Source organism: Tachyglossus aculeatus, unplaced genomic scaffold (genome assembly GCF_015852505.1).
Source record: "Tachyglossus aculeatus isolate mTacAcu1 unplaced genomic scaffold, mTacAcu1.pri scaffold_136_arrow_ctg1, whole genome shotgun sequence".
NCBI classification, from domain to species: domain Eukaryota; kingdom Metazoa; phylum Chordata; class Mammalia; order Monotremata; family Tachyglossidae; genus Tachyglossus; species Tachyglossus aculeatus.
In genome coordinates this window covers 137,028-156,570 of record NW_024044863.1, presented here as the reverse complement: position 1 = coordinate 156,570, position 19,543 = coordinate 137,028, and the positions used below count along the sequence as shown (strand labels likewise).

The following is a 19,543-nucleotide window of genomic DNA, read 5'->3' as shown; positions in this document are numbered from 1 at the left end:
AGTCTTCCCATTTGGGTCTTCATGGCCCAGGTGCTGGGAAGAATAATAATGATGCATCCTGGCCAAAATGGGTGCTGGCTTTATGCCACAAACCCCCAATTTGAGTCTTCCCATTTGGGTCTTCGTGACCCTGGTGCCAGGAAAAACGGTGAAAATATGGATGCCAGCAAAAGGGGTCACTGGCTTCATGCCACGAACCCCCAATTTGAGTTTTCCCATTTGGGTCTCCGTGGCCCATGTGCTGGGAACAATAATAAAAATATGGCTGCCTGAAAAGGGGGACTGGCTTCATGCCATGAATCCCAGAATAAAGTCTTCCAATTTGAGTCATCATGGTCCGAGCACTGGGAAGAACAAAGAAAATGAGTGGTGGCAGAAGAGGGTGTAGCTTCATGCCATGCATCCAGATTTTATTTCCCTATTGGGTCTTCATGGCCCAGGTGCAAAGAAGGAACACTAAAAATATAGATGCCAGCCAAAGGGGTACTGGCTTCATGTTGCGTATCCCACATTTGAGTTTTCCCATTTAGGTCTTTACGGCCCAGGTGTTGGGAAGAGTAATTACAAATATAGGTGGTAAAAGGGGAAACTGGCTTCATGCCACAAATCCCATTTTATATTTGAGTCTTCCCATTTGGGTCTTCATGGCCCAGGTGCTGGGAAGAACAAAAATGATGCATCCTGGCCAAAACGGGTGCTGGTCTTATGCCACAAACCCCCAATTTGAGTCTTCCCATTTGGGTCTTCATGACCCTGGTGCCATGAAAAACAGTGAAAATATGGATGCCAGCAAAAGGGGTAACTGGCTTCATGCCACGAACCCCCAGTTTGAGTTTTCCCATTTGGGTCTCCATGTCCCAATGTGCTGGGAACACTAATAAAAATATGGCTGCCTGCAAAGGGGGACTGGCTTCATGCCATGAATCCCAGATTAAAGTCTTCCAATTTGAGTCTTCATGGCCCGGGCACTGGGAAGAACAAAGAAAATGAGTGGTGGCAGAAGAGGGTGTGGCTTCATGCCATGCATCCCAGATTTTATTTCCCTATTGGGTCTTCATGGCCCAGGTGCAAAGGAGGAACACTAAAAATATAGATGTCAGCCAAAGGGGTACTGGCTTCATGTTGTGTTTTCCCATTTAGGTCTTTATGGCCCAGGTGTTGGGAAGAGTAATTACAAATATAGGTGGCAAAAGGGGAAACTGGCTTCATGCCACAAATCCCATTTTATATTTGAGTCTTCCCATTTGGGTCTTCATGGCCCAGGTGCTGGGAAGAACAATAATGATGTATCCTGGCCAAAGTGGGTGCTGGCCTTATGCCACAAATCCCCAATTTGAGTCTTCCCAGTTTGGTCTTCATGACCCTGGTGCCATGAAAAACAGTGAAAATATGGATGCCAGCAAAAGGGGTAACTGGCTTCATGCCACGAACCCCCAATTTGAGTTTTCCCATTTGGGTCTCCGTGGCCCATGTGCTGGGAACAATAATAAAAATATGGCTGCCTGAAAAGGGGGACTGGCTTCATGCCATGAATCCCAGATTAAAGTCTTCCAATTTGAGTCTTCATGGCCCGGGCACTGGGAAGAACAAAGAAAATGAGTGGTGGCAGAAGAGGGTGTGGCTTCATGCCATGCATCCCAGATTTTATTTCCCTATTGGGTCTTCATGGCCCAGGTGCAAAGGAGGAACACTAAAAATATAGATGCCAGCCAAAGGGGTACTGGCTTCATGTTGCGTATCCCACATTTGAGTTTTCCCATTTAGGTCTTTACGGCCCAGGTGTTGGGAAGAGTAATTACACATATAGGTGGTAAAAGGGGAAACTGGCTTCATGCCACAAATCCCATTTTATATTTGAGTCTTCCCATTTGGGTCTTCATGGCCCAGGTGCTGGGAAGAACAATAATGACGTATCCTGGCCAAAGCGGGTGCTGGCCTTATGCCACAAACCCCCAATTTGAGTCTTCCCATTTGGGTCTTCATAACCCTGGTGCCAGGAAAAACAGTGGAAATATGGATGCCAGCAAAAGGGGTAACTGGCTTCATGCCACGAACCCCCAGTTTGAGTTTTCCCATTTGGGTCTCCGTGGCCCCTGTGCTGGGAACGATAATAAAAATATGGCTGCCTGCAAAGGGGGACTGGCTTCATGCCATGAATCCCAGATTAAAGTCTTTCAATTTGAGTCATCATGGCCCGAGCACTGGGAAGAAAAAAGAAAATGAGTGCTGGCAGAAGAGGGTGCAGCTTCATGCCATGCATCCCAGATTTTATTCCCCTATTGGGTCTTCATGGCCCAGGTACCATGGGGAGAGAGAAAATGTGGATGCTGACAAAAGGGTCTTGCCTTCATGCCATGAACCCCAGATATGAACCTTCCCACTTAGGTCTTCATGGCCCAGGCACTGGGAACAACAATAAAGAAAGTGGGGACTGGCCTCAGGCTACAAATCCCAGATTTGAGTCTTCTCGTTTGGATCTTCATGGCCTGGGCACCAGAGAAAATAATTTAAAAATTTGAGTGCCAGAAAAAGGGGGTAGTGGCTTCATGCCATGAACCCCAGATTTGAGTTTTCCCATTTGGGTCTTCATGGCATGCGCACTGGGGAGAATAATTTAAAATTTGGGTGCCAGCAAAAGGGGGTCTAGATTAGGCGGAAATACTTTTATGCTCTTTTAAATGTTTATATAACTTAAATGGCCTTCAGGTGCGTGCACCACACATAAATCTGCAAGAGTATTTTGCTGCGCACCCATGGGGTGCGATGTACGGAACTGAGCATCTGAAGTAAAAACAAAGAAGTGACACGTTCCTAGGATCAAAAGAGCTTCCATGCTGATGGGGGAGACTGGCATAAAAATATTTACAAGTTATGGAGCTAAACTGCTGAATGCACAATTGGCTAAACAGGTATTCAAAAGAGCTGGACCAAGCTCCTCAGACCCTGGGCTTCTGGAACATGTCATAAGGAGCATAATCTAGGGGCAGAGCACATTTGATCTTTTCCTAAAACTTTGGTTTTGGCAGCATGACCAAGTGGGAAGAGTCCAGGCCTGGAAATCAGAGGACCTGAATCCCAGGTCTGTCACTTGTCTGCTGTGTGAACTAACTCCAACCCTAACCTGTGCACTTGGTTTTGGATGCTTTATTCACCCCCTCCTCACCCAAATATTTATGATGTACATATATCGTAATCCTAATCCTAACACTAACCCTGGGAGTCCGAGGACCTGTGTTTTAATCCCAGCTGTTCCTTACCTGCTATGTGACTTAACTCTAACCCCAGATTAAAGTTCCTTTTGGGAGTTTGAGAGTTTTGGGGAGTTTTGCCCCTTCCCTTTAAGAGAAATGGCATGGCTTAGCAGATACAGCATGGGCCTGGGAGTTAGAAGGTCATGGGTTCTAATCCCATCATTCCACTTGTCTGCTAGGTGACCTTAGGCAAGTTGCTTTGCTTCTCTGGGACTCAGTTCCCTCGTCTGTAAAAGGAGGATTGAGACTGTGAGCCCCACGTGGGACAGGGACTGTGTCCAACCCAATTTGCTTGTTTCCACCCCAGCACTTAGTACAGTGCCTAGAACATAGTAAGCATTTAACAAATTCCATAATTATTATTTTGGGATCCTCATGGCCCAGTCACTAGAAAGAAGACTAAAAATATGGGTATTGGCAAATGGGTGACTGACTCAAGCCATGAACACCAAATTAGACTCCCCTTTAGGGTCTTCATGGTCCAGGTGCCAGGAGAGTGGTAAAAATAAGTATGCCAGCAACATGTTGGGCTGACTTCACACCTTGACCCCAGATTTGAGTCTTTGTATTTGGGTTTTCATGGCTCAGTATTAGGGAAAGAATAATAAAAATGTGGTTTCTGACTAAAGTGGGGCAGGTCTCAACCATCAAACCCCATATTGAAGTCTTCCCAGATGGGCATTCACTGCCAAAGTGCCGGCAAGAAAAAATAAAATATGGCTGCCGCCAAAGGGGTGGGACTAGCTTCATGCCACAAATCTTGCATTTGACTCTGCTGCTTTGAGTCTTCATGGCCCAGGCACCCAGAATAACAATAAGAACAGGGGTGCTGGCAAACATAAGGCCTGGCTTCATGCCATGAACCTCAGGACTTGATTCTCACAATTGGGTCTTCTTGAACCGGGTTTAGGGGAGAGTGAAGATGGCTTTGGCTTCATCACTTTCCCCTTAATGTGACTCTACCCTTAGGTTTTGAAAACTGAGCCATGTTTGAGGCCCAACAGGTTGAAGAGCTTTGGTCCTCTTTCTCCACCAGCCATCACTCGTATCAACAGGGGAAAGATGCCAAAAGAACGGATCGGGTGACGACCGACCTCTCGTCAACCTTCATGTCGGACACGGACTGTTTGGGAGTATCCATGGCGGTAAGGATCATCACCATGCAGCTGGGATAAAAACCAGATCGTTCTCTAGGTGTCCCTAGAGACAGAGTTAAGAACCATGTGCATCCTCCAAAATTAGCAATGCAGTTTCCTTAAGGTTAGATACTGTTAACCTCTCCATCCCCACCGTCTTACCTCCTTCCCTTCCCCACATCACCTGTATATATGTATATATGTTTGTACATATTTATTGCTCTATTTATTTATTTTACTTGTACATATCTATTTATTTGATTTTGTTAATATGTTTGGTTTTGTTCTCTGTCTCCCCCGTCTAGACTGTGAGCCCACTGTTGGGTAGGGACTGTCTCTATATTTTGCCTACTTGTACTTTCCAAGTGCTTAGTACAGTGCTCTGCACACAGTAAGTGCTCAATAAATACGATTGATGATGATGAATAAATACGATTGATTGATTGTTTTGCCAGAGGCTGTCTGGTGTTTTCTCCAAAAAGTGTGTGTGTGTAATGTGCATTATGGGTATGGCTTTTTGGGGCATGAAGTCAGTAGAGGAGGCCTCAGCGCTCTCAGCACCAAGGTCGGCCCTCGTTCCGGGGACCAGAGTACTCTGCCGGGAATCGATACCGTGGACTCGACCGTGGGACCGAGAAGATCCGGAGCCCTTAAATCTATAGACGGGTCAAACTCCCAGAGTCCCTGGTCCCGTCTCTGGCATCATCCCATACAGAACTCCAGCCCCCGGAGAAAGGACCACTTTGGTGTTGACCGGCGTGGGCCTGGGGTGAAGGGAAACCTAGGAGTAGGAATGGTTCCATTTGCAACGTCCAGTTTTGTGTGGCTGTGAGTGGCTCATTTCTGGAGGAGCGACATTCTTGGGAATTGAGGTGGGGACTAAATCAGCGAAGGCCTGATAAAATGACAAATCCTGTGGAAACTGCATCGTCAGCTCAAGTATCTTCCTCACCCGCCAACACTGATACAGTGGTTTCTACAAGACTGGTGTGGGGTCAAGGAAACCTTTCATGTCAATAGTTTGTAAAGTGAGCATGGAAAGGAGCGTCTCAATGCTCCACTCTTCTCAGGGGTGGAGAAAATTGCTCCCGAGGCATGTGCTACAGGGTTCTGGAACACAAGTGAGACTGATTCTTTCCTTTCATCCCCATTTAACCTGAGCATTGTATTTTTTTTAAAGAGAAACATTATTTGTATTGTCAAAAAAAGATGACTGTTAGGGCTATATCTGTAATTCATGTACCTACGTGTAATGTTACTGATGCGTGTATGCTCCCTCAGACTGTAAGCTTGTTTTGAGCAGGGCATGTGCTGTATTGTGATTAAAAAATACAATTGACTGGGGGGAGAGGGTCCTAGTTTTTGTTTTCTTTAGGGTTTTGGTTTTTTTTGGTCGGCATTGCGGGTCAAATTTTAGTTTTGGGTTGCAGGTTAGGTTTGTGATGGGTTTTAGGGTTTGGTTTAAGTTTGTGGGTTAGGTTTTGGTATTTTTAGGGTGTTATTAGTTAGGCTTTAGTTTTGGTTTGGTTTTAGTTTTCATTTTAGTTAAGTTTTAGGTTTTGGTTTTAGTTGGGTTTTGGTTTGGGTGGTTTTGGGTTTTTAAGCTTCAGGGGTCTGGAACACATGTGGCAATGATATTCCTTATCCTACATCTTATACCTGAGATATATTTTTTGTTTTGTTTTATTATCTGTTTCCCCCTTCTAGACTGTGAGCCCGTTGTTGGGGTAGGGACCGTCTCTAGATGTTGCCAACTTATACACCCCAAGCGCTTAGTACAGTGCTGTGCACACAGTAAGCGCTCAATAAATACGATTGAAGAATGAATATATTTTTTCTTTGCCTTATGGTAGTAATTGGCTGACTGTATTGTTATATCTGTAACATGTATGTATCTGTAATTGATGTATGTTTTTTGTTCTCCCAATAAACTGTATCTTCTTTTGCATAATGTTTACTGTTTGCATTGTAATCAGTAAATACAACAGATTGAGTGTTTTTTTTTTCCGTGGGTGCGATGCTGGATTTGGGTTTAGATTTTAGTCTGTGGGTTTAAAATGGTTTTTTTTTAGGTTTAGTTTTGGAGTTCATGTTTAGTTTTTGGTTAACTCTGAGTTCTTAGTGAGTTTAGTTTTGAGTTTGTGTTACCTTTTAGGTTTTAGGGGTATTTAGTTTTTGGGTGATCTTTTAGTTTAGTGTTTGAGTTAGTGTTTACCTTTCAGTTTTGAGTTCTTGAGGTAGTTTTTTTTAGTTTTGAGTTGAGGTAGTTTTACTTTGGGCTTTAGTTTGAGGTTTTGTTAGCTTTTAGTGTTTGAGTAAAGTTAGGTTAGTTTTAGAGCTATAACTTAGTTTTGGAGTTAGCTTTTAATGTGAGGTAGCTTTCAGTATTTAGCCTTTTCAGCTTGCTTTGATTTTGAGATTTTTAGGTTTTAGTTAGCTTTGAGTTGAGTTTTTCGCTGGCTTTTGGTTTTCAGTGTAGTTTGTTAGCTTTGAGTTTCAGTGACCTCTAAGGAAGCTTTCAGTTTTTGAGTTAGCCTTTAGTTTGCTTTTGAGTTTTTGGTGTTCACTTAGAGTTTCAGTGACCTCTAAGGAATCTTTCAGTTTTTGAGTTAGCCTTTAGTTTGCTTTTGAGTTTTTGGTGTTCACTTAAAGTGAGCCTTTAGTTTTGAGTTCTTAGTTTGTCCAGTTTTTGAGTCAGCTTTTCATTTGAAGTAGCTGTCAGCATTGAATAGTTTGTTTGCTTTGTGTTTTTGCTTTCTAGGTTTTAGTTAGCTTTGAATTTTGAGTTGGGTTTTTCCTGGCTTTCAGTTTAGTTTGTTAGCTTTTAGTGAACTGATTTGAGTTTTGAGGTAGCTTTCAGTTTTGAGTTGGATTTGAGTTTGCTAGCATTCAGTGTTTAGTTTGATTTAGCTTGTTTTATTTCACTGATTTTTTTTTTGTTTGAAGTAGCTTTCAGTTTAGTTTTTGAGGGTTTTTTTTGAGATTTGAGTTTTATGCTTTTATCAGTTTTTAGGAAGTTTTTCTAAGGTTCAGTTTTTCATAACTTCACTTAGTCACCTCTTCAACCAAAAACTCTTCCACTTAAAAAAACTCATCTCCCCCTCTACAAAAGAAAAAGAACCTTCACTCTTCATACAAATAAAAAAAGCCCTTTCCCTTTAAAAAAAAAAGCTACCCCTTCAAAAAATAAACCCTTATTCCTCTGTATAAACCAAACAAAATCCCCTTTTTTAAAAATCCTTCCACAACAAAAACTAACCTCTCCATTTTAAAACCCAAAAACCCACCTTCTCTTAATAAAAACCTTCCCTCTCACCTTCAAAAAAAAAATCCCCTCCCCCCCTTAAAAACCAAAAACACCCCCATTCCTCTTGGGGGGCGGAGGGAGAGAAGCTTCCCCTCTTAGACAAAGAAAACTCTCCTCCTCTAAGAGGGAGAGGGCTCTTTTTTGAAAAAAAAAAACCTCCCCACTCAAATCTCTTTCCCTTTTGAAAAAATAAACTTCCTGTCTGAAAAACAAACTCCCCACTAAATAAAAAAACTAACTCCCTCTTAAAAACAAAGCACCCTCTCCCTCCTAAAAAACAAACTCCCCTTCTTAAACAAAAAGCCTTTTCTCTTAAAGAAACCTCCCCATTTAAAAACAGTACCAAAAAAGTCCCTCTACCTCTTAAAAAAAACCCCAACAAAAAGCAATGCCTCATTTCTCCAAAAAAAGCTACCCCTCTTAAAAAAACATCAACCTTTTCATTCATTCCATCATATTTATTGAGCGCTTGCTTTGTGCAGAGCACTGTACTAAGTGCTTGGAAAGTACAACTCGGCAACAGAGACAGTCCCTACCCACCAACGGGCCCACAGTTGGGAAGGTAATAATGGTATTTGTTAAGCACTTATCATGTGCTGAGCACTGTGGTAAGCGCTGGGTCAGATACCAGGTGATCAGGTTGTCCCACGTGGGGCTCAGAGTCTTAATCCCCATTTTACAGATGAGGTAATTGAGGGACAGAGAAGTTAATTGACTTGCCCAAGGTCACACAGTAGACACGTGGCGGAGTTGGGATTCGAACCCAGGACTTCTTACTCCCAAGTCCGTACTCTTTCCACTAAGCCACGCTGCGTAAACAAACCTCTCCCCTTACAAAAAAGCTAACCTCCCCAATAAAAACAAAAAAGCACCCTCATTCATCTTAAAAACAAAAAGCCCTCTCTTAACAAACTTACCCTTTTACCAAAAAACCCAAAAAATGAAAAGCAACCAGCTCTCAAACCGCCCCCTTTAAATAGAAAAAAAACCCTTCGCTCACAAAAATATGACTCACTGTCCTAAAAAAAACCCTTTTAAAAACAAAAAGTACCCTCTCCCGCTTAAAAAAAATAAAATCCATCTTTAAAAAGGTAAACTTAAAAATAAAAAGGCTCCTCCCTCTTGAAAAGGCAACTCTTCCTCAAACAAAATACTAACCCTAACCAAAATGAACCCCTCACTAAATCCATCTTTAAAAAAGTAAACTTAAAAATAAAAAAGGCCCCTCCCTCTTGAAAAGGCAACTCTCCCTCAAACAAAAAACTAACCCTAACCAAAATGAACCCCTTACTAAAAAGTTAAAAAAGAAACCTCACTCTCTTATAAGGAAATACTCATTCCTCTTAAAAATCAAAAACGCTTCCACTCAAAAAAATGAAAGCAAAAGAAAAATAAAAAAATCAAACACCAAAATGGGTTAGGATTATTATTATTAGTTCATTCAGTTGCATTTATTGAGCACTTACTTTATGCAGTACTACTGCATTAGCCTCCTATCTGAACCACTTCTAGACTGTGTGCCCGTTCTTGGGTAAGAACCATCTCTATATGTTGATGATGATGGCATTTATTAAGTGCTTACTATGTGCAAAGCACTGTTCTAAGCTCTGGGGAGGTTACACGGTGATCAGGTTGTCCCACAGGGTGCTCACAGTCTTCATCCCCATTTTACAGATGGTGAACTGAGGCACAGAGAAGTTAAGTGCCTTGCCCAAAGTCACACAGCTGACAATTGGCGGAGCTGGGATTTGAACCCATGACCTCTGACTCCAAAGCCCGGGCTCTTTCCACTGAGCCACGCTGCTTCTCATGTTGCCGATTTGTACTTCCCAAGCGCTTAGTACAGTGCTCTGCACACAGCACTCAATAAATATGATTGGATGAATGAATGAATCCCCATCCTCCTCCTGTCTCTCCCTGCTTCAGTCTATACTTCACTCTGCTGCCCAGATCATCTTTGTGCAGAAACTCTGGGCATGTCACTCCCCTCCTCAAAAATCTCCAGTGGCTGCCTGTCAACCTACAAATCGAGCAAAAACTCCTCACTCTCAGCTTCAAGGCTGTCCATCCCCTGGCCCCCTCCTACCTCGCCTCCCTTCTCTCCTTCTCCAGCCCAGCCTGCACCCTCCACTCCTCTGCCACCGCTAACCTCCTCACTGGGCCTGGTTCTGGCCTGTCCCCATGTACACCCCCGGCCCACGTCCTTCCCCTGACCCGGAATGGCCTCCCTCCACCCATCCATCAAACTAGCTCTCTTCCTCCCTTCAAAGCCTTACTGAGAGCTCACCTCCTCCAGGAGGCCTTCCCACACTGAGACCCCCTTTTCCTCTGCTCCTCCTGCCCTCCCCATCGCCCCTACCCCCTTCCCCTCCCCACAGCACTTGTGTATATTTGTACATATTTATTACTCTATTTTTTTAATGATGTGTATATAGCTATAATTCTATTTATTCTGATAGTATTGACACCTGTTTACTTGTTTTGTTGTCTGCCTTCCCCTTCTAGACTTTGAGTCCGTTGTTGGGTAGGGACCGTCTCTAGATGTTGCCAACTTTTACTTCCCAAGCGCTTAGTATAGTGTTCTGCACACAGTAAGCACTCAATGAATACAACTGATTGAATGAATGAATGTAGAGCACTGTGCCAAGTACCTGGGAGAGTGCAGTATAATAAGACATGTTCCTTACCCACGAGGAGCTTATAGTCCTTATGGGGAGGCAATGTGTCTGTTGTTTTTACTTCCCAAGTGCTTAATACAGTGTAGGGCATGCAGTGATATGCCATTACTAACATCAATCAATGGTATTTATCAAGCACTTACCATGTGCTTGAGAAGCAGCATGGCTCAATGGAAAAAACATGGGCTTTGGAGGCAGAGGTCATGGGTTTGAATCCTACTCACCACTTGTCAGCTGTATGACTTTGGGCAAGTCACTTAACAGAAGCAGCATGGATCAGTGGAAGGAGCAGGGGCTTTGGAGTCAGAGGTCATGGGTTTGAATTCAGGCTCCGCCACATGTCTGCTGCGTGACCTTGGGCAAGTTACTTAACTTCTCAGAGCCTCAGTTACCTCATCTGTAAAATGGGGATGAAGACTGTGAGCCCCACGTAGGACAACCGGATCACCTTTTATCCCCCCCAGCGCATAGAATACTGTTTTACACATAGTAAGTGTTTAACAAATGCTATTATTATTATTATTATTATTATTATTATTATTATTATTATTAACTTCCCTGTGCCTCAGTTCCCTCATCTGTAAAATGGGGAGTGAGACTGTGAGTCCCCTGTGGGACAGCCTGGTTTACCTTGATCCCCCCCCAGTGCTTAGAACAATGCTTGGCACATAGTTGAGTGCTTAACAAATACCATCATTATTATTATGTGCAGAGCACTGTACTAAGAACTTGGGAGAGTACAATATAATAGAGTTGGTAGGCACAAGGAGTTAACGGTCTTGAGGGAAAAATTGAAGGCTGAGGAAGAGGACACTTTTTTCCAACTCTTCCAGATGAAGCAACTACTACTACCCACTACCTCCAGCTGATCTCCCTTTATCTTGAATCCAGTGAGCTATTAGGAGCAGGTGGCTGCTTTTTTTTTTTTAATAGCACTACTACACTTACCACATTTAATTAGTACTACTATTACTAGTGCTTCCAGAAGAAGAATCCAAGATGATAGACAAAACTATTACTTAAATGAAAAATGGTACTTCCCCTCAGCGTTTTTTCTCCAAACTCCTGCTCCATTGCTTCCTGACAGAGCCACTTTAATCACTGTCCAAAGGGAAACCTCAGTGCGAAAAAGGTAATTCAACCCCCTGTAATAATAATAATAATGATAATAATGGCATTTATTAAGTGCTTTCTATGTGCAAAGCACTGTTCTAAGCTCTGGGGAGGTTACAAGGAAATCAGGTTGTTCCACGGGGGACTCACAGTCTTAATCCCCATTTTCCAGATGAGGGAACTGAGGCCCAGAGAAGTGAAGTGACTTGCCCAAGGTCACACAGCTGACAATTGGCAGAGCTGGGATTTGAACCCATGACCTCTGACTCCAAAGCCCGTGTTCTTTCCACTGAGCCATGCTGCTTCTCTAAGCCACAGCTGCTTCTGTACAGCTCTGTGCTGACTGAATTGCTTTCTAATAATAATAATAATTGCATTTGTTAAGTGCTTACAATGTTCCAAGCACTGTTAGAAGCACTGGGGTAGATTCAAGGTAATCAGCTTCTCTCACAAAGGGGCTCAGTCTTAATCCCCATTTTGCAGATGTGGTAAGTGAGGCACAGAGAAGTGAAGTGACTTGCCCAAAGTCACACAGCTGACAAATAGTGGAGTCAGGATTAGAACCCATGACCTCTGGTTCCCAAGCCCATGCTCTTTCCACTAAGCCATGTTGCTCCAACTATATAAATTTCAACACACAAATAAGAAATTAGCCATTATTCAGTAGGATTAATTACAACTCCTCTGATCTCCTGAGGATGAAATGCTTCAGAGATCAGGTCCCATATGTCATCAAACACAAGATAAAAAACCTCCTCGCCCTTCACAATAGCAGCTTCAGAAACTAAGGAAGAAATGCCCCCTACCATCTTTATGTAAGTACTAGGATTTAAGACGTTGAGAAGAGAAATATTGAACACAGTCAAAATGCACTTGGGAACAGTGTGGGTGGTAGCATTGCTTTTTTTTTTCCTTAATAACTTAGCAGACTGAAGAACTAAGAACAAATAAATTGAATCCCCAAGGCTATGATCAGGTAAGATATGCTTGCCTTCTGCTGTTTTTCATTGTATACATGATTATAATTTTAATTATGATGCCTTCCTTGTTTAGAAATAACTGGTGATACTAGACTGGAAAGCTCTCTCTCAAATCAAACTGGATTACGATGGCTGAAGAGTTGTTCTTATTGGGGGTCAAAATTCTTTGGAACCTCAAAGGGCTAGAGAGCTTTTTCTACGAATCCTTTCTCCTATATATAAATGTACTTAATGAAACAGAGACTGACCCTCTTATAATAAGAAAGGAGTGTCACAGACATTCTCTTCTGGCTCCAATCGCCGCATGGAGTTTGGGACATTTTCTAATGATGGTATTTTCTACTCATTTGGAAATTGGTTGCACTGGAGAGGTTTAAGAAACGCTACTTTAAAAACAATGCTCCATACATTTTAAGTTATCTGCACCTTTATCTTTAACAGCAAGGTTGACATATGATTGGGTGAAATAGTGAATAACATGCTATTTGGCCATGAGCAGGAGTGATTTTTCTGCATAAATCTAATTATATTTCTGTTTCATCAAAAGTAGTCTCTATTTTAAATCATTTGGGACTGATTAACTTGTATCTACCCCAGTACTTGGAACACGCTTGAAGTACTGAACAAATGTGATGATGATTGTAATAATGATTTAGACGAGTCCATGCAAACTGACATTGTTATATATCCCAAACCATGTATTAGCTCAATATATTTTGATCTCTTCCGGTGTCATTCTCAGGGTCTAAAAGCTGGTCACTTGGAACTGACAACTGAAGTTAGTTGTTAGACCTGCCCATGCCTTATAGCCACAGGGCAGGTTTGGCTTCTGAGTTGAAGATGGGGCAGATTTCTTGGGCTCATTTCACTGTTTACAGGACAAGAACCAATGAATTGGCCTACATCAGTTACAGTTCTCTCCCTTAAGTGAATCAATAAAATACTTCCAAATACTTTCTCCCTGAGATGTGCTGAAATCTATACTGTCTGCATCCATACGGTGTTTCTCCGTAAGAAGTGTGATCCTCATCAAGACTGAGCTTTGAATGTGCTTGAATGGACAAAAGGAAATGGAAAGTTGAGGGAAATATTTTGATAATTTTGGGAAACTAACTTTTCCTTTTGAAATAGAGGTTTTTGGGATGCAGATTTGCATTATTAGCTGTAGTACAGGTCAAAGTGGAATTATAAGATTGGAATTATAAGATTAGAGAGCTCTTGAGAGGTCACACACTCTCCATTTCCCTTTCCAGCACTGGATAGTATAAACTCAACCTCTTGTATTTCACAAACCCACGTGGGTAATTTCAGTGTTCAGACATGGAATGAGTGGTCACAATCAATCAGTAATATTTACCGGGCACTTATTGTGTGCGCAGCACTAAACTAAGCAGTTGAGAGAGTACATTACAATCTCCTTACTATTGGCTTCAAAACTGTCCATCACTTTGCCCCCTCCTACCTCAATTCCCTTCTCTCCTACAGCCCAGCCCACATATTCCGCTCCTCTGCTGCTAATTGTGCCTCATTCTCACCTGTCCCGCTGAAATAGCTAAGACTGAAGCAACAGATGGAGAACTTTGAAAGAAAATGTTGTGGGCTTTCTTTCACGTAAGAAGAAGTAGGTAGATTTAGAAGGATGAGAATGATATCTTACATATGCCACTTAGAAAAGGTGATATGTCAACTGTATGAAGGAAAAATTGGAGAGGTTTAAGGGAGAGAAGCAACATTCATGTGCAAAATCTATTGTGAAAGGAATGGAGTTGTGTGGGGGTTTTTATTCTCATTTTATTCTTTTTAATTCTCATCTATCCAAATTATCTAGGACTCAAACTCACCCAGCTTACTCATGCTTCCATTTCTCTGTGCTTTTCATTCATTCAGTCATATTTATTGAGTGCCTTCCTGTGTGCAGAGCACTGTACTAAGCTCTTGGGAAGTACAAGTTGGCAGCATATAGAGATGGTCCCTATCCAACAACGGGCTCACAGTCTAGAAGGGGGGACAGAAAACAAAACAACAAAACATTTAGACAGGTGTCAAAACCGTCAACTGTGCTTGTGCAGAATAGATACGAAGGAATGTTTAAGCAAAGAAAGTTTGAAGACAAGGTGATATTTGCAAAACATCTTGAAAGTCAGACCATATTATGCTTTCAAGGGAATCCAGTCCATATTTTACTCTAAAACTGTCTACTGAATTGGGTCATTTTCACTTAAGGAGAATGAAGAAAATAGAGATTTGACACTGAATAAGTACACTGACTTCATTAATACATGTTCATAAATGTCTATGTAAGGCTAAATCATTTTACAAATGATCATTTCAACTTAGTTCTTAATTTACAGATTGGACATGGTGTCAGTGAACCTGCATAATGACTCTACTATAACTGAGTTTGTTCTGATGGGATTCCCGGTTCCTGAGGAGCTACAGATCATCCTGTTCTTGGTGTTTCTAGCCATCTATCTCTTCACTGTGGTGGGGAACCTGGGAATGGTTCTGCTGATCAGGATGGACTCCCGGCTTCATAACCCCATGTATTACTTTTTGAGTGTCTTGTCTTTCCTGAATGCCTGCTACTCTTCAGTGGTCACCCCCAAGATATTGGTGAATTTTTTAGCGGGGAATAAATCCATCTCTTTTTCTGACTGCGCCGCACAAATGCTTTTCTTCGTAACTTTGGGAACCACTGAGTGTTTTCTTCTGGCTGCTATGGCTTATGATCGCTATGTGGCCATTTCTAATCCTCTGCTCTACATGGCCGTTATGTCACCCAGAATCTATGTGTTGCTCATCATTGGCTCCTATATTGGTGGCCTCCTGCATGGCATCTTACATACATCTGCCACCTTCAGTTTATCCTTCTGTGGTTCCAATGAAATCAGACATTGTTTCTGTGATATTCCCCCACTCTTATCCCTCTCCTGCTCTGATACGCACATCAACGAACTGTTACTCTTTAATGGTGTAAGCGCTATTGAGGTGGTCACCATCCTGATTGTGCTCGTCTCCTATGGCTACATCCTGGCTGCCATCCTGAGGATCCGTTCCACTCAAGGGAGACACAAGGCTTTTTCAACCTGCACCTCCCACCTGGCAGGAGTAACCATATATCACAGTACGATACTCGTCGCGTACGTCAGACCCATTTCAAGCTACACTCTGGAGCATGGCATAATGGCGTCTCTATTTTACACGGTTGTGATTCCCATGATGAATCCCGTAATTTACAGTCTAAGGAACAAGGATGTGAAGGATGCTTTTAAAAAAGTTTTAGAGAAACATTTTCAGTGATGAAACATAAGAGCAATAGACTCCTTACAGGGCAATGACTCTAACAAAGAATTTGGAGTCAGGAGACCTGGGCTCTAATCTCAGTGCCACCACGTATTTGCTGTGTGACATTGGGCCAGTGACTTAACTTCTCAGTGACTCAGTTTTCTCATTTGTAAATTGAGAATTAAATGCCTATTCTTTCACTTCTTTAGATTTTGAACCCCATGTTGGACATGGGCTGTATCTGAACTGATTACATTATATCCACCCCGGTGCTTAAAACATAGTTAACACTCAACAAATGCCATAATATACATTAATATTACAACTAGCCACAACTCACATTAGTAAAATAAATGTTTTAAAACTTATCCATATTCTTGTTATCAATGATCAGAAAACATTTAAATTCCTTTCAACTCACCCATAGTGAATTAACTAATCTGGAAAGGATACTTGTTGTGAATAGGTAACCTGTCTACCAACCTTCTTATATTCATTCAATCATTTATTGAGTACTTACTATGTGCAGAGCACTGTCCTAAGCGCTTAGGAAAGTACAATGCAATAATTAACAGACACATTCCCTGCCCACAATAAGCTTACAGTCTAGAGGGGTGAGACTCTGACATCAATACAGACAAATAAATGCCAGATATGGAATAAGTGCTGTGGGTCTGGGAAGGGGGAAGAACAAAGGGAGCAAGTCAGGGTTCTCAAACACTTAGTGATTCCTATTGTACTCTCCCAAGCACCTAGTACAGTGTTCTGCACAAGGTAAGTGCTCAATAAATATGATTGATTGAATATCCCAAAAGGAATAGCAAAATGACTGGTCTCTTTCTGTACAGTACAGTCACCCCATCTCGTTATTTAGTAATTATAAATGCACTCTCTCCCTCCCTCCAGGCTCGTATCTCCTCCTGCCTTCAGGACATCTCCATCTGGATGTCTGCCCGCCACCTAAAACTCAACATGTCCAAGACTGAACTCCTTGTCTTCCCTCCCAAACCCTGCCCTCTCCCTGTCTTTCCCATCACTGTTGACGGCACTACCATCCTTCCCATCTCACAAGCCCGCAACCTTGGTGTCATCCTCGACTCTGATCTCTCATTCACCCCTCACATCCAAGCCGTCACCAAAACCTGCTGGTCTCTGCTCCGCAACATTGCCAAGATCCGCCCTTTCCTCTCCATCCAAACTGCTACCCTGCTTGTTCTAGCTCTCTTCCTGTCCCGTCTGGATTACTATATCAGCCTCCTCTCCGATCACCCATCCTCCTGTCTCTCCCCACTCCAATCCATACTTCACACCGCTGCCCGGATTGTCTTTGTCCAGAAACGCTCTGGGCATGTTACTCCCCTCCTCAAAAATCTCCAGTGGCTACCAATCAACCTATACATCAGGCAGAAACTCCTCATCCTCAGCTTCAAGGCTCTTCATCATCTCGCCCCCTTCTACCTCACCTCCCTTCTGCCCTTCTCCAGCCCAGCCCACACCCTCCGCTCCTCTGCCGCTAATCTCCTCACCGAGCCTTGTCCTTGCCTGTCCCGCCATCGACTCCCGCCCCACATCATCCTCCTGGCCTGGAATGCCCTCCCTCCCTACATCCACCAAGCTAGCTCTCTTCCTCCCTTCAAGGACCTACTGAGAGCTCACCTCCTCCAGGAGGCCTTCCCAGACTGAGCCTCCTCCTTCCTCTTCCCCCCTCCATCCCCCCCGCCTTACCTCCTTCCCTTCCCCACAGCACCTGTATATAAGTATATGCGTTTGTACGTATTTATTACTCTATTTTACTTGTACATTTTTATTCTATTGATTTTATTTTGTTAATATGTTTTGTTTGTTCTCTGTCTTCTCCTTCTAGACTGTGAGCCCACTGTTGGGTAGGGACAGTCTCTATATGTTGCCAACTTGTACTTCCCAAGTGCTTAGTACAGTGCTCTGCACACAGTAAGCGCTCAATAAATACGATTGAATGAATGAATGAATGCTCTGCACATAATATGATAAATGCAATTGGATGAATAAGCAAATTGGGTTGGACACAGTCCCTGTTCCACATGGGTCTCACAGTCTTAATCCCCATTTTAGAGATTCATTCATTCAATTGTATTGAGTGCTTACTGTGTGCATAGTACTGTACTAAGCGCTTGAGACGTACAAATAGGCAACATATAGATGGTCCCTACCCAACAGCGGGCTCACAGTCTGGAAGGGGGAGACAGACAACAAAAGAAAACATGTAGACAGATGTCAAAACCATCAGAATAAATAGAATTATAGCTATATGCACATCATTAACGAAACAGAGTAGTAAATATGTACAAGTACAATAAATAGAGTAATAAATCTGAACAAATATACAAGTGCTATGAGGAGCGGAAGGAGGTAGGGCGGGGGAGGATGGGGAAGAGGAGAGGTAAAAGGGGGCTCAGTCTGGGAGGGTCTCCTGGAGGAGGTGAGCTCTCAGTAGGGCTTTGAAGGGAGGAAGAGAGCTAGTTTGGGGTATGTGTAAGGAGGGCATTCCAGGCCAGGGGAAGGCCAGGGCCAAGGACGGTGGGACAGGTGAGAACGAGGTACAGTGAGGAGGTTGACAGCGGAGGGTGCGAGCTGGGCTGGAGAAGGAGAGAAGGGAGGTAAGGTTGGAGGGGGTGAGGGGATGGACAGCCTTGAAGCTGAGAGGAGGGGGGGTTTTGCTTGATTTGTAGGTTGACAGGCAACCACTGGAGATTTTCGAGGAGGCGAGTGACATGCCCAGAGCCCATGCCCATACCCAGATGAGGTAACTGAGGCACAGAGAAGTGAAGTGATTTGACCAAGGTGTCACAAGTGGCGGAGGCTGGATTAGAGCCCAGGTGCTTCCAACTACCAGGCTGGTGCTCTATCCAGTAGGTCACAGATTTTTCTGTCAGAACTCACTCTTCTGATGGGTAATTTTGGTTCAGAGCAGTATTTCACTGAGTGTTTTTCATCTTAGGGGAGACATAACAGAATTTATCCCCGTAAAGTTTTAGAGTGCGGAGAGGAAAGAGTTTCTATATTCCCCATCTGAATTCTTCTCTTCTAGAGAAAATGAGCTCCTTGGTGTCAATAGGTTCATGTGCTGGCTACATCTCTTTTTTATATTTAAAGTCCATTCCTGTGAAACATTGCGAGATTTGTACATCAGTGATATTTATTGAGCCCTTACTGTGTGCAGAGCACATTGTTATATATCCCAAACCATCCATTTACCCATATTTTGAGCTTTTCTGTGTGGGTCTGTGTCAGTAGTGACAACTGAAGTCGGTTGTTAGATCTGGCCATGCATTTTAGCACTGTACTAAGTGCTCTGGACACAGAAGAACCGGCGTTCTAATTCTGGTTCCACCACTTATCTGCTGTGTGACCTTAGGCAAGTCACTTAGCTTCTCTGCACCTCAGTTCCCTCATCTTTAAAATGGGGATTGATTCTGTGAGCCCCATGTGAGACATGGATTATGTCCAACCTGCCTAACTTGTAATAATGATAATAATGGTATTTTTTAAGCGCTTACTATGTGCCAAGCACTGTTCTAAGTGCTGGGGTAGATACAAGGTAATCAGTTTGTCCCACATGGGGCTCACAAATTAAATCCCCATTTTACAGATGAGGTAACTGAGGCACAGAGAAGTGAAGCAACTTGCCCAAAGTCACCCAGCTGATAAGTGGCAGAGCTGGGATTAGTACACACAACTCTGACTCCCAACCCTGTGTTCCTGTCACTAAGCCACGCTGCTTCTTGTATCTATCTTGGCACTTAGTACAGTGTCT

The 19,543-nt window shown here is 43.0% G+C and overlaps 1 protein-coding gene across 1 annotated transcript; it reads left to right on the top strand.

Moving 5' to 3' along the window:
* The first annotated feature begins 1,905 nt into the window (after nt 1–1,905).
* On the top strand, nt 1,906–15,765 carry LOC119922992 (olfactory receptor 1102-like). Its single transcript, XM_038742588.1, has 4 exons — nt 1,906–2,032; nt 4,307–4,396; nt 4,918–5,215; nt 14,817–15,765. The coding sequence occupies exons 1-4, from the start codon at nt 1,906–1,908 to the stop codon at nt 15,763–15,765; spliced, it is 1,464 nt and encodes a 487-aa protein (XP_038598516.1).
* Nucleotides 15,766–19,543: the final 3,778 nt, after the last annotated feature.

Coding starts and splice junctions, on each gene's coding strand:
- LOC119922992 (XM_038742588.1), top strand. CDS start 1,906: ATGACGTATCCTGGCCAAAGCGGGTGCTGGCCTTATGCCACAAACCCC. Junction 2,033..4,306: donor TATGGATGCCAGCAAAAGGG/GTAACTGGCTTC, acceptor TCGTATCAACAG/GGGAAAGATGCCAAAAGAAC. Junction 5,216..14,816: donor ACGTCCAGTTTTGTGTGGCT/GTGAGTGGCTCA, acceptor CTTAATTTACAG/ATTGGACATGGTGTCAGTGA.